Source organism: Salvia miltiorrhiza, chromosome 4, assembly GCF_028751815.1.
Source record: "Salvia miltiorrhiza cultivar Shanhuang (shh) chromosome 4, IMPLAD_Smil_shh, whole genome shotgun sequence".
Classification (NCBI taxonomy): Eukaryota; Viridiplantae; Streptophyta; class Magnoliopsida; order Lamiales; family Lamiaceae; genus Salvia; species Salvia miltiorrhiza.
In genome coordinates this window covers 1537990-1554319 of record NC_080390.1, presented here as the reverse complement: position 1 = coordinate 1554319, position 16330 = coordinate 1537990, and the positions used below count along the sequence as shown (strand labels likewise).

The window sequence follows — 16330 nt, the reverse complement described above, 5'->3', positions numbered from 1 at the left end:
TAAACCCCCAAATCTCCCTTCTCTTCCTTTCAAAATACAAAATCTGAAATCTAATTCCTCCTCTCTCGTTTTGGCAGAACAGGGACTGGGCGGCAGTTGCCGCCGCGCCGCCGTTGCCGGCGCCCAGCAGCCACCTGCTGCTCCCTCCTTCCCCTCTCACGACTCGGACAGCGCACACACACAATAAAGCATAAGGAAACCCTCCCAATTCAATCCAGATTCACAAAGTAAAGCAAAGCTAGGGTTTTATTGTAAAAATCTGTTCTTTCTCATTCTTATTTATTCTCTAAAAAAAAAATCAAACCTTGTACTTGTAATAGTTAGAAAATGAAGTGATGATGAGTGTGTGTGTTCGTTGCTGCCTTCTTTCTTTCTCTTTTTGATGCTTGATTCAGAATTTCATAAGATAAATGGGGAGGAATTGGGGTAACCTTGATGTTGGTGGTATTTGGTATTTAGCTGAAATCTGTGAATTGTAAATCAAGCATAAGAACGTATAGCTTGGATCAGAATGTTAGAAACTGGAAAAAAAAATAAATTAATGGAGGTTTAACAATTAATCACCTTCCTGCTGAATTCGACAACTTGGACTGCAGTGAAGGAAACTTGAATTGTTGACTTGAAAAGAGCTTACTTAGAAATAGGATAAATCGTGAGTGAAGAGTGAGGAAATGGTGAAGTGAGTTGCTGCCTTAATCATTAAAGGAGAAAGATTGACAACCTAAAAGCTAAAGAAATTGGACAAGATATCGTGGTGATGTTAGTGGAATTTGAAAGTGTGAAAGTGGGATTTGTTAAGTGGGAATTGAAAGATTTGGCTGATTTGTGAGATTTGATTGTCTGTATAAAGATATGTAAAAAAATAAAATAATCATGATATAGAGTAGCTATTAGGAACATAAAATACCGGGACTGTAATAATACTTCAGGGTTCGCTAAATAAATAGCTCGTGAAAATACTTGAATGCTAAATTAAATAAATATGCAATGCATATAAATTCAATAACTAAATTTACAAATGTTTTTGTAACTCATTTTTGTTGGAATTAAAAATAAATTCATTTTCTTTATATCCGGCGTGAATCATCTTACTTCTAAATTTCGAAAATAAATTCTAAATTTAACTCAGGGAAACGGGGTATTACAGAACCAAACAGCCACACATCAGCCCCAACTACCGTTTCTGACGCAGATGGCTATGCGAATCCATGTCAAGACGAACCGCAGCCCTAATCTCCTCAATCTCGTGCGGCCACCACCCTTCTGAACGTTGTTGGTTAGCCATTAAATCGGCCGCCTTGTTTCCTTCTCTAAAGATGTGAGAAACCTGCAGCGAGAAATCATCTAACATCTTTAAAATCCTATTCCACGCCGCCTTAAAACGCCAAGGCACATTCAAAGAACGAGAATTAAGAATGAGTATCACGTAGGTGGAATCGGCTTCAATCCAAAGTCTGTGCCATCCACGATTGTGAGCAATTTGAATCGCCGAGATAACTGCCAGTAGCTCTGCTTCAAAGGCAAAACCCGAGCCACCTTTGAAGTGAAAACAACCACGCACCACATTCCAGTTATCTCTAAACACCCCACCTGCAGCAATAGTGCCCGGAGTTCCCGTCGCTGAACCATCAGTATTCACTTTGATCCACGGCGCCACCGGTGGCCACCAATGTACCTCCACAAACTCCGGAGAAGGAGCACTCCTGGTATTAACACCCACTGCCCGGAGAATCAGATAATCCGACCAAGAATTCCACATGTAGCCTAATTTAGCAAAGTTATTATCAATCTCTTTGAAAGCTACTTTCACAGTGTGGATGACACGACGTGCTTCGAACTTTTGATTATCAAAGATACAATTGTTTCTCTGCATCCAAATGGCCCAGATGACCGTGATGATACCCGCTTTCCAGAAATTACCGATGAGGGGACTAAGTTTATACTGCCAAGCTACCACCAAAAAACTATGAATATCACTCTCTTGCAACCCTTGATTGAAATTGAACCACCCAAGGAACGTTACCCAAATATTCTTCACACGCTCACAATTCCAGAAAAGGTGATCCTGAGACTCACTTCCTTTTAAGCAAAGCAAACAAACGTTAGGCGTGATCATACCGTAGCGGATAAGGCGATCATAAGTCGGCATTCTATTATGAAGAAGACGCCAACATATCAAGGAACGTCGAATCGGAACAAAGGATTCCCAAAGCCAAGAACCCCAAGACACCTTCGGAAAATGATGACAATGCTTGTTGAAGGCCAGCGCAGTAGTGACATTCCCGTGCAACGAGGGTTTCCAGAAACGCACATCTCCGTCAGTGCCCAGAGGAGTGAGTAAAATATCACACACTATCTCAGGAAAAGCATTAACAAAGGCTTGCGTGAAATGCCAGACCCCATCATAGAAGTAATCTGCCACCGATTGAGTAAGAAACGGAAGCATGAAATGTGGAATACCGCATTTATTCAAAAGATTATACCCAAGCCAGTCGTCATACCAGAACGAAGTAGAAGCGCCATCACCAATATACGAGTACGAATCCGCCACCAAACCATCAATTTCCTCACGTAAGCTCATCCAGATAGTAGAAGCAGCCACCAGAGATTTACTACGCCCAAAGCGATCGAGATATCTATCTCTAATTAAATCATATCCGAACTCACGCCCACCAACCACCTTCCACGCCATTTTCATGAGATAGCTCTTATTCATGAGCTCGAACGACCTTACCCCGAGTCCGCCCTCCTCCTTAATCGAGCAGACCCTTTTCCAACTCACAGAACAAGACGGCGTTTGCTTGATGTTGCCAGTCCAAAGAAAATTACGGCAGCACGCATCGAGCTCCTTAATAAGAGCTGTCGGCCATCTATAAACCATCATGGAGTGCGTCAGGGAGCTTTGGATAACCGACCTGATCAGGCACATCCTCCCAGCCATCGACAACTGTAATCCCTTCCATCTCGCGAACTTGTTGATCACACGATCATGTATCGGTCGAAGATATGAAGCACGCACACGGCCCTTAAAGATAGGAACCCCAAGGTAAGAAATCGGAAAATTGCCTTGAGAAAACCTCAATATGCTTCGTATAGCCCTGCAGGTCTGAGATGGAACTTTGCTAGTAAAAAAAATTTGCGACTTATCCTGGCTAACAATTTGATCAGAAATTTGACCATAATACTCCATAATTTTCTGAATGGTATGAGCGTTCGTGACCGTAGCATGACAGAAAACCAGAATATCATCCGCATATAAAAGATGAGTGGGAAAATTAATTCCCTGTCTCATTTGCATCGGTGTAAGGGTGCCAGCGCTAACACAATTTGCAAAGAGCCTACCAAGAATATCCTCGGCGATTCCAAAAAGAATCGGAGAAAGAGGATCGCCCTGACGAACACCCCTTGAACACGCAAAATAGCCTTTAAGCTGACCATTGTACAGAATAGAAATCCTAGCCGAATGAAGCAGAATCTCAATCCAACTAATGAACTTTGGATCATAGCCAGCAACACGAAGAACGTTAAGCAGAAAGTCCCAGTTAAGAGTATCAAAAGCTTTTTTGATGTCAATCTTGCAAGCCATGTTTTGACCACGGCTCGTACGATGCATACAGTTCACTCCTTCCGACCCAATCAGAATACAATCGTGAATGGAACGGCCGCTAATAAAACCAAACTGATGACGGGAAACATAAACAGCAGCAACCTGACTCAGTCTAGACGCCAACACCTTAGTAATAATCTTGTAAAGAAAGTTGGACAAAACAATCGGTCTCAGATCTGAGACCGAATTGACGACATCTTTCTTAGGGATCAACACCAAGGTATTAGAATTACAGCCTTGAGGAAGATAAGAATTCCTGAAAAAAGCTTGAACAGCACACCAAATATCCACTTTAATAATCGACCAACAATGCTGAAAGAACTTACCCGAGAAACCATCTGGCCCTGGTGAGCTGTTCGGCTCCATCTGAAAAACCACAGCAGAAATTTCCTCTTCATCCGGCAAACGAATGAGCGAATTATTATAACGATTTTCAACCATCTCCTCAATAACCGCCTCCACTGCCGTAATATCAGTATTAGTATGGCTGCTAGTCGAAAACAAAGAAGAGAAAAAATCCACGATATGATCTCCAATAGCCGTCTGATCATAATTCATAACACCATTGATCTCCATGTGAGAAACGATGTGAGGTTTACGACGAAACCTAAGCATTGCATGAAAGAACTTCGTGTTCCTGTCTCCGTCTTGAAGCCAAGACACCCGACTTTTTTGCTGTAAAAGTGAGCTCTGCCTGGAAAGCACAACGTTGATCTTAGCTTGGGCCTCCACTTCTTTATCAAAGAGATCCTCCGTGTAACCATCCCTGGCAATCTGATCTTGAATCTCCAAAAGCTCTTGTTGAGTATTCATGATACAAGAATCCACATTTCCAAAAACATTCCGATTCCACTCGCGAAGAACCTGCCGAAGACGCTTTAATTTATGCATAACTTTAAAAATCGGGCAACCAATCTCGGTATCCATATGCCAGGACCTTTCCACCGTATTGAGAAAATCCGGATGTAAGGTCCACATGTTAAGGAACTTAAAGAAACGATGGCGAGGAGGAGCATCCACCATGCAATGAAGAACAAGCGGCGAATGATCCGAGGTAATACGTGGAAGAGCTTGAACAAAAACCGAACTCCAGAGATTCGCAAAAGAGTCAGCATAAATCGCTCTATCCAGACGAGACTCCACATGGGTTGGCATAAATCTACGACCAGACCACGTATAATGCAGACCAACCGTAGGCGCCTCAATGAAACCGGAGGCTTCAATGAAATCACAGAACTCCGCACAAGAAGTAGAGTTAGGCATACAGTCACTACTTCTTTCATGGGCGCCTTTCACCGCATTAAAATCGCCAATAAAGACAACATTACCATCAATATGATCCAGAAGATCCAACCACAAACGACGTCTGCCAGCATACGTGTTAACGCCATGCACCACCGCGATTTTAAAATTCCACGTCGACCATCTGCAGTTCATGATAACCACCTGCTCCGAGGAGAAAATCACATCATGAGTAACAGAAGGATGAGAAAAAACCCAAATATTCGAACTCATGTTGTGTCTTGAATTTTGAAAACAAGGAATAAGATTCAGAGAACGCCAAAATCTTGAATAAGTCTTCTTGAGATTCGTCTTAGGCTCAATAATCCCAACAATCACAGGGGAGAAGGAGTCGCAATGCTCCTTTAAAACTCGTTTGGACTCGTCCGTAAGGCCCCGGACATTCCATACGAGGACATTCATCATAAAGACTGAGAATTCGTGTTCGGGTTTTCACCCGATTCCACTTCAGCTGCCCAACTCTTGGCCGCCACATTATTCAGGGCTCTGTCATTCTTCGAGCTCCCTGACGTAATAATGAAATCTCGAGGTTTATCTCCTGCTTCCCAAGCTTTGTAAAGTTTATTTTTGATGAAATCTTCAGCCTGTTGGTTAGGTTGCTGGTTAGGTTGCTGCTCCACCGACTTTCGGAGACGACTCTTGATACTATCTTCCCCACGAATCATCGGTTTCTTTGCCGCCAAATCTTTCGGCGGTCTCCCCCTTTTTTTCACCTGCGCCTCCGCCTCACAATTCCTGAAAGTTTCCACTATCCGCTGAGCTTTGATAGCGCTTTCCATCATCCTTTCCTGTTTCTCCCAATTTTTATCCTGATTGTCCGAACTTTCAAAAATAACGATCTGTTGTGAATTTGCTTCAGGCAGTGTATTGCCAACATCCGACTGCCCATCAGACTCGTCTCCCCAATCTCTCTCTTCCAAAACCGGCATAGTGATCGCCTGTAAGATATCCGGACCCGATGTCAATCTATCTCCATTGACCTCCTCAAAATCAATATTCCTATCAATTAAAGCCAACGACTGATTGTGGTTCTTTGTTCCCCGCGGTGTCTGAATCTGCTCTTCTTCAACAGCAACCTGTTCCAAAACCCCCAACTGATTTATAATCTGCTCTTCTTCGACAGCCACCTGTTCCAAAACCCCAAACTGATTTTCAGTGATAATCTGCGGTCTGTGAGCTTGGGCAGTCCTATTCTGGTCCCAAGATTTAGGCTTCCAGTTAGGTGCCCTAACATCCTTGGCAGCTCCCTTATTAATTATTTCATTGTCTTTACCCAGCGGCATGTCTTTGGCCTTCCCCTTCCTGCTGTCCTCCTTGTAATTGTTCTTCATTCTATTGCAGTTATCAATAGAATGTCCAGTGATCTTACACTTAGAGCAGAAGGCCGAGAGTTGTTCGAATTCAAATTCGACGTGAAAGGAACGTTCTTCCCCGTCAACCAGCAAAGCCTCCGGAAGAGGACGCGAGAGATCAATTTCCAACAAAATTCTAGCATAATGACCAGCAGCACCACGTGCAGAAGCCCCATCAACTTTAATAGGCGATCCCATCGCCCTTCCAATACCCGTAATGACATCCAGAGTCCAAAATTCTAAGGGCAAATAATAAATGCGCATCCAAACTTCACAAAGTGAGGAAATTTCTTTATAGGGATCGAAGAATCTTACCCATTCGCGTAATCGCATGGTTCCGAAAGGTAACTCCCAAGAGGTGCTTTTCTGAACTAACGCCTTGTCTTCAGCGGTATTAAATTTAATAGTGTAGAAGCTCTTTCCCATGGGGATGATTTGCCAATCATTGTCAAAATTCCAAGCCACCTGAAGATCACGTTTAAGATCCGTGAGGAGACGCGGCTTCTCTCCTTTCCTAAGGAGAAGACGACCAATTAAAGCATGCTCAAATTGATTTATCTTGGGCAGCAGATGCTCTTTTGGCACCCTAAGCGTTGGTATTTCACCAGAGAAATCCGGTTGCAGCGAAGTGAAGCGATGAACTAGCACATCCGGCGTACGTTCAATTTGTCGGGGTCTCCTCAGAAGCGAAGCAAAAGAAGTGGTGCTCGGCCGATGAAGCTCCGTCGCCGATGCATTCTTAGTATTGTTTTCATTGATCAAATTCGGAACCCTAGTATTGGATGTCGTCGGCGTAGATTCCTCAGCCACACCCTTAGTAGATTCAGCAGCAAATTTCTCTTTGTCGTGACATTCTTCATGGCTATGACTAGTCATTTTTACTAGTCATTTTATTTCTTATTTGTCCGAAAGTCTCCATCTAATCATTTTTATAATATTTTAGTATTATTTAATTTATATTTTTAATAATAATTTTTGTTCTCACTCTCTCAACATGAAAATCTCAAATCAAAACCTGAAAATTTTCCCTAAATGATAGATTTTTTTGTTTGTTTTTATCCTTTTTTCTTTTATTTTCATTTCGGTCTTTCTTTTTTACTAAAAAATATGCATTTGGATTAACCATAAAATATTCAATATAAATATCAAATTAAAGATCATGACAAAGTTTTAATTTGATATATATTATATAAAAAATAGATTTAAAATAAGAAAATTATACTCCCACAAATTGGAAGTTTTAAAATAAATTTTTTTTTTCTCTCCTCTCTCTGATTTTATACAATATAAATTTTGTTGCATTTTAAAATATGATATATACAAAAATGATCTATTTTATGAAATTCTATTATGTTAGGACATGGTGAATGAAAAACAAAGATAGTTATCCAAATAATATATTGTCTGATATTATAATTTTTTTAAACATGTATCATAATATTTTATGTTTCAATAATATTATAATCTTAACTTCAAATCTAAATTAGAAAAAAACGATTATAATATATGACGTTTTTACAATTTCATACTCAAGCGTGAGAATTTGCACTATATGCAGTAAAGTTTGTAAATGACGATGATAATTATTCCTTAGTAAATAAGCAACTTTTAATTTGCATGTCATTCTTATTACATTTTAAATTTATTTATGATACCCTATTCGTACCATATCTGAAAATACAGTTGAAAAATTAGTATTCAAAATATAGTTGAACCGAATATCACGATTAAATCTGAAAAATTAAGTATTTTAATGAAAAAATAGTATAAAAAAGACTACTTAACAAGTATTTGAATGAAGAAGATGATCAAAAAAATATGTTCGAAAAAATATTTAAGTTTCATTTTTTGATTTAAATGAAAAAAATGATTGAAAAAATAAATACACATCATCGTCGCTGTAAGAGAGAGAGCGGTAATTTTGTGCAAGTCAAAATAAGATAATTTTTTTTATCTGAAAGTTATTCAAATTAATTTGATAAATAATTATTTATTTCCACCTCCTTATTCATTCAAATTCGCAGTATTCACGGTTTCTCTAGGCTACAAATTCAAACTTAAATAACTATTCATTGCAGTTAAGTTGTGAATCTTATATCACTAAGTTAGTAATTTGAAATTTATCTGGTGAAATGAATCATCTTTCGGTCACTAAATTTGGTATAGTGGGACATTTTGTGCAAGTCAAAGTAAGAATAATTTGATTATTTTATCTGAAAATTGCTAAAAGTTAATCAAATTAATTTGATAAATAACTATTGATTTCCACATACTTATTCAGCCAAATTCTCACTATTAACGGTTTCTTCAGGGTACAAATTCGAAACTTAAAACTAATGAGAATTATCTCATTTGTATTGTATTTGATTTGTTCTTTCAACGTAATGATCCCATTATAGCAAACACTAGATGTATATTTATCGATAAAATATAAATAATAGTAATTCAATAATTCTATAAGTCTAGTTTTTACTGTAGGACCCATCAATTTGGTTAGGAAGGATACAAGAAATATTAGCAATTAATGAACAATAAGACATGTTCTTAATTTGCATTAAAAAAGAAAAAAAGTTGGTCTTAATCTAGATTAATTAATTTATAATAGCAGAGTAGTAATTAAGATGTGGTGGCAGTGGCAGAGGACAAGCAGAGGGTACAACTGTACTTTTGCCAGCATGTCATTACTCACGATTCAAATAAATTCACATCTGGCTTTACTTCTTCTAGTTTTCACCATTAAAAAAAACCCATCTAAAATGTATGATACTCACTCCGTCCATAAAAAAATATCCTAAAAGAAGAAGAACGAGTTTTTAAAAATTTGTACTACCTCCGTTCCGCTATTAATAGCCTATTTCTTTTGTACACGAATATTTAGAAGAATAAGATTGTAGTGTAAAAGTGTGTAAAGGTGTGTGGGCCACATTATTTGCAGTGCAAAATCATTACCAAAAATAGAAACATGTCATTATTATTGAGACACCAAAAAAAAAAAAAAAAACAAGCCAACAATAATGAGACAAATGAAGTACGGAGTATTATTTATTTAGTGAGTGGAGAAATGGGCTCACAAGTTAAGAAAAATGGGAAAAATTAATTGAATTAATGAGTGGAGAAAGGGGCTCACACGTTATTACTAAAAATAGATTGTGACATCTTTTAATGGACGGACCAAAATAGAAAATTATGTCATCTTTTTGTGAATGGAAGGAGTATAATTTATTTAGCATATTTAAATTAAGGTTAATAATGTTTTATATTCTAAATCTTTAGTATTCTTCATAAAATATTTTAAATTTTAATTTCTGCTAAATAATCCTGAACTTTCAGCGTTTTTCATAAAATATCCCGAACTTTTAGCAATTTTCTATAAAATGTCCAAATTTTTCGTTTTATCCTAAAAAGCCCTAAACTTTCTACATTTTGTATAAAATATCTCGTCATACCAAATTCGGTGACCGGAAGGTGATTCTTCTCAAATTGATTGCAGTCAAGTTGTGAATCTTATACACTAAGTTGATCATTTGAGACTTCTTTGGCAAAATGAGTCATCTTTCGGTCACTAAATTTTATATAGCGGGACATTTTATGGAATACGAAGAAAGTTCGAGGTTTTTAAGGATGGAAAATAAAGTTTGAGAAGTTTTATGAAAAATGCCGAAAATTTAGGATTTTTTAGGAGAAAATAAAAGTTTAAGGTATTTTATGAAAAATGTTGAAAGTCCGGGAACAATAAAATGCATAAATAAGTGGTATTTTAACATCGACTTACATAATAATTAATATACAATTATTAGAGGATAAAAGATACACTTTTCTATTAAATAAATATAATTTTATAATTTTTACATATAAACGTTTTATGTTAAATATTAGATTAAAAACATAGAGAATTGAAATGACGAATATAACATTCGAATATTGAATCAAAATACATTTCATAAATTATTTGGAATTTTTTTTATTATACTAACTTTCAGAAACAAAGTAATAAAGTTAAAAAATCAAATAACGAAAAAAAAAATTATAAATAAAGAGTCCGGACTTAATTACTACGTTTTATTCCTACACTATATTCAATTAAATCTGGTGTCGGTTTCGATCAAATTATATTTTATGCTATTGTTAATATCTTAACCAAATCAAATTCAAATAGTGGCTCAATTTATTAAACTTAAAAAGCGTGAATTTATATTAGTTTTGCTATCTTTCAATCATATCTAACCACACTCAAAAATCAAACAAAGATATTATTATTATTATTATTATAATTATTATTATTATTATTATTATTATTATTATTATTATTATTATTATTATTATTATTAACTTAATGTTTTTATTTATTAAAAAAATCGAATATTTCCGAAAAGAAATGAAATTTTATATTTTATGTATAAATGCATGATTCTATATATTTGTGCCGACAATTTTATGTTATGCCTAGCTGTCTGGTTTTAACTCTAAATTTGTCACCTAACAATCTAACATGTGACTCGTGAGTGGTCCAATCCACAACCTAAATCACCATAGATTATGATTTATCAAACATCACGCAATTAATCTCTTCTTTACCTGCTTAATTAAGCAAACTTTTTAAAACTTTTTCATTCTAATTTATATAGGGTGCGTTCTCTTTGTAGGAATGTGAAAAGGGATTTATTAATCTACATTCATAGGTGGTCGTTAGAGACGCTTGTGATTAACATAGTGATCTTTCATCAGGGTTGGATTAAAATTGGTAATTGAATCAATAGGTTGAATGCATATAGTTGATTGGTGAAAATACATCCCTAGGGTCAGAGCTTTCCTTATATTTGAGTTCATTATCATAGTTTATATGCTCTTTAGTTTTATTTAGTTAGTTTAGTTCAATATCCATCTTCATAATTGTTTGCTTGCATACTGTGAGAGTCTGTTTAGGTAATAGTTATAGCAATTTCGTTTTACAGTCCCTGTGGATACGATATCCGATTGCTGTTTATACTACGATTACACCGTGTTAGTTGCGGTATTTTTGTTGCTAATAAAATAGTGATCAACGTCCAATTAATTATAAAGATCCTATATATGCAATTTTTTGGATCATTTTATCTTTACAAAATACTATATTGCATAGATACACAAAATACGACATACACATTATATAGAAACAAAATACATACATAAACATTATACTACATAAACAAAATACTACATAAACATTATACTACAGAAACAAAATACTACATAAACATTATACTACGGACACAAAATACTACATAAACATTAGACAACATAAACATTAGGCCTTGCTTGGAAATCAAACACAAACTTTGAGCTGAAAACGGGTCTGATCACGATGGTTCAACAGAGCCAATATGGTGGACAGGCGATCGAAGACCCTAATGCGCACCTGGCGCATTTCCTGGAGCTGTGTAGCACGGTGAAGATGAATGGTGTCCCTGATGACATTATCCGTCTTCGTCTTTTTCCCTTCTCATTGCGGGATAAGGCGAAGTCGTGGTATCATACGCTGCAGCTGGGAGACAATATCGTGTGGGAGGACTTGGCTCATGCATTCTAATTATATTGTGGCGTGAAGAAGAAGAAGAAAAAAAAATTAAAATGAATGAAGAAAATAGTGTGAGAAAAAGTGAGTGAATTAGAATTAGTGCATCATCGATTAGAATCATCCCACATGAAGAGATGTGGGACCCATTGCTCCAAAATCAAATTAATCACATGGATTAGTATATGCTGATTGCTGTATATTCCACATTTGCTCCACTTTTTTGCTCACCCATATGATCAAGATCTAATTTGCATGTTATCTCATTTTTCCCTCTTTTTCTTTTCAATTTTTTTTTTTTACTTTTCTTTCATTTTTTATAATCAATCTCTCTGTTTTTCCCTCTAGAAGAAAGTGTTGGAACACCCATGATATCTTTGATCTTTCCCTCCTCCACAAGTTAAGTTCAAAATTCAAGAATCATCACATAAACTAAGTGTTACAAACATTTGAGCTTACGACAAGCGTTCTATTTCTAAAATAAGAAAGTGGACTCCACCATTTTTTATCTTTTTACCTGTTACTCATCTTCACTTTAATTCTATTCTTTTACAAAATAAAAATAGCTTTAATCACATTCACCTAAATTCTCGCGCCGAAACAAACTATGATACTTGTTATGGGACGGATGGAGTAAAAAATAAACGAAAACGGAGAACTCCATACAACATGGAATGCGTCCAATCGAAAGAAGAAGAAAAAAATCAAAATTTTGTGGGAAATGTATATAAATACTTTGATACATAAATGTGATCCCAAAAGTAGCATAGATAGCATGTCATGTCTATTCAAATATTCACTATATATATACATATTACCTATTTTAACCCTAGAGAAAGGGTGCATGTAACCATTTATCGTAGAAATATCCCGAGGGCAATTTGGTCATTCCACGCTATAGCCAAACTAACGACCAGCCTACAGGTTGTTGGTACTGATTTTTCTTTTTATTTAATTTTTGTAAATAAAAATATGGAAAACAAGAAAAAAAAAAAAAAAAAGGCAGCTCTTATATGTATGTATCGCTCACATCACAGAGAGAGAGAGAGAAGAAATGGCGGAGCTGGAGAGCCCAAATGTGATGCCGAAGCTGATCAGTTTCCTCTCCTCTCTCCTTCAACGCGCGGCGGAGTCGAACGATCTGAACCCTTCGTTTCAGGCGCAGAAAATCTCAGTGTTCCACGGCCTCACGCGGCCGACGATTTCGATCGAGAGCTATCTAGAGAGGATTTTCAAGTACGCCAACTGCAGCCCTTCCTGCTACATTGTCGCCTACGTCTACCTCGATCGCTTCACGCAGCGCCACCCTGCTCTCCCCCTCAATTCCTTCAATGTTCACAGACTGCTCATCACCAGCGTCATGCTCTCTGCCAAATTCATGGACGACATGTCAGTAATCTCTCTTCTCCTTCAACTATTCTGCCCTAATTTTCGATTGTCATGTCCTGTTTCTATTTTTTTTAAGGTGGAAAGTGATGCTCATATTCAAATTTTCTTTTTATTTAAACTTAAAAGTGGAAATGATTTCGAATTTTGTGGAATTTGAATTTGAAACTCTGTTAGCTTAAACCGTGGCTTGAAAATTAGTTCAAAAAAGGAACTGTGGCTTGAAATTGAAAAACTGTAATCTGTTAATCATGAGGGGATTGTTTATGATTGCTTGTGGTTAAGCTTTTGCTTTACTTAATTATTTTACTTGATTTCTTGATTATCTCAACAACCTATGTCTTAATCTTTGTGATAACAACTTAGGTCCAGCTACCATAGCCATCATCATAATTTCATCATTTAAAAAAAAAAAACCAATATAATTAATATAACTGTTGTGATGTTCTTGAAAGATTGGGAGCCACAAATGCAGGGTGGTGAGGGGTACTAACTAGTAAAGGTCTCAATCCAACATTGATAGCTGAAAGCTACAATTCAACAGTGAGTTGAGAGTTGGAAAAGTTCCAGATAATATAAAATATCAGCCTAATTAGTAGTAAAGAAATAAATGATGTGATGAAGTGATGATCCACTTCTAATCTTGCACCATCTCTCTTGGGAAATCTCAGGTATTACAACAATGCATATTATGCTAAAGTAGGAGGGATCAGCACAACAGAGATGAACTTTCTAGAAGTAGATTTTCTATTTGGATTGGGGTTCCATTTGAATGTAACTCCGGCAACTTTCCACACATATTGCTCCTACCTCCAGAGGGAGATGATGGTGCAGCCTCAGCTCAACATCGCCGACGAATCGTCTCTATATTCTGCAAGATCATCAAAGCTACTCCATTTGTGTTTTAATGAAGATGAGGCATCTCATCAACAGCAGCAGCTTGCTGTTTAAGACTTAATTACTCTGCTCTTTTTTTTTTTTTCCTTTTTCTTTTACTGTAGCTTAGGTTAGGAAATTAGTTAAATTTAATCAAGTCATTTAATGCCCATTTCACTGTATTTTTGGCCTTATTGGTTATGTTGTCACTGTTATCTCTTGTTGTGGAAATGTATGTTTCTGGGGAATATTTGGAATGTACAGTTGGTTTGTTTCTTCTTCACATTGTTGCCAATTAAGCTGAATTCATGTTTCTTGTGTACTTTAATTCTCCCATCAAACTTTCATCTCTCTCTCTCTATATATATACATATATGAACCCCCCTCTCTCTCTCTCTGTATATATATATGTATATATATATATATATATATAGAGTTTGTTGAAGAAAAAAGGGAGGAGGAGAAGTGAAAAAGTTGAAGGAGGTGAGGGGGCTAAATGGTGAAGAAAGGGGTGGAGTAGTGGTGGGATTTGATGAAGAGGATATGGGAAGTTGACAGTTGTATGTGAAAATGGGAAGGGAACATAATACATGTGCAATGATGGAAGTATTTGTAATGTATATATATTTGCAAGTGCATGTGCCAAGTTGAAAGATGGATTGAGACAAGAGAGAAACTAAGTCACCTATTCTACTACTTGATCTGTGATTCATTTTGTGTTTTTAAATGTTGGTAGCTTGAGGAGGTACAGGGTGTCCTGCAGCCTACAGTTTTAAGGGTAGGTTTTGTCCACGCAACAAAACAATTCGCCTATTTTTTTTTTTTTTTATCTAAACTATGTTGTATTTTATTTTTTGAATGAGTATAATATGGAGGCGATTTTTGAAATAAAATAATGAAAATCAATAGTTGTTCGTTTTACTAATTTTCAACGATTTTTTTTTAATTTTTGGACGAGAATGCCCCTGGACCTATTATTTCTGACAATTTTCGTAGAATTATTATAATTTTTGCTACAGAACTCCGATTGAGGTTATGCAAGTGTCCACGGAAAGCTCTTTCGAAGACGAAGAGATTGTATTTGTAGGGCTCCGAAGTTTCTGACGAGATTATTTTTCACGCGAGCTCGCCGAGCATCAGTTGGAACGATTAGTATGAATGAAGTTATTTCGTATCGTTCGTCCCAAGAAGTAGCTCGCAACACTTGTTACGACTGGTACGAATGAGGTTCTATCGTCCATTCATCCCAAGAGGTAGCGCACAACACTTGGGACGACTGATATGAATGGGGCTCTTTCGTACCATACGTCCCAAGAATTGGTGCTCAACACTTGGTACGAGTTAGGCACGCAACGTCTTGACCCGTCTAATATGCTGGTACGAATAATTCTCTTATGAATGGAATATCACGACTAGATCTAAAAATAAGTTTTTTTTTTTTTAAATGACGAAACACAAAAATCAATTGATTAAACACTAAATAATAAATATGATCGAAAAAGTATATTCGGAATCCTAAATCAAAAAAGGAAGTGAAACACCCAAGTGACCGAAAAAAATATAAGGAGAAGATGACCGAAAAAGTAAATAAAAAGAAGATAATTTTTAGCAAAACAAACATCTTATAAATGAACGTCGTCGCCAAAGAAAATCACCTACTCCGGAAAGAAATAGCATGAGATTTAGAGAATAGAAGAAAAAAAAAATGAATTGGTTGTAAAAATTCATTAGAAAGAGAAAGAGTTGTGATTGAAAAATAAAGGTAATTTAGCCTTTTTAATTGAAAGTTGACTAATATTTATTAAAATTATATTTGGGAATGATGATTGATTTTCATTAACCTAAATGAATATTTTGCACCATCAACACTATAATACCAGGTATTGTTGTTATTATACTATCGTATAATTTGATTTGTTATTACAATAAAAAAATATGGGTCAAACGCTACAACCCTTGTATTGTGAAAACTCTCAGAACTGTAACAATATGTTCAGTGCAGTAAATTGTACGCGTCATGTAATATATTAATTTCGCGTACTTGGTAAAAATCATAAATTTGCAATATACAACATCAAGTTAATTTACTACACAACGTGTATCAGTGTAATCTTTTCTATTTCTATGTTTTTAATTATTATGCCTTTTGTAGTTTTATTTTCCTGTAATCTTTTGATATCTTTAACATATCTCTCCGTGCATTTTTATTGTTCACAACTTGTGTGTATATACTTTTCACAATAGTCTTTTATTATT

General features: G+C 36.1%; 1 protein-coding gene across 1 annotated transcript; it reads left to right on the top strand.

Annotated features, from left to right (window-relative positions):
- Positions 1-12743: 12743 nt before the first annotated feature.
- Positions 12744-14357, top strand: LOC131022100 (cyclin-U4-1). The gene is made up of 2 exons (XM_057951498.1): positions 12744-13201; positions 13870-14357. The coding sequence occupies exons 1-2, from the start codon at positions 12867-12869 to the stop codon at positions 14147-14149; spliced, it is 615 nt and encodes a 204-aa protein (XP_057807481.1). The 5' UTR covers positions 12744-12866; the 3' UTR covers positions 14150-14357.
- Positions 14358-16330: the final 1973 nt, after the last annotated feature.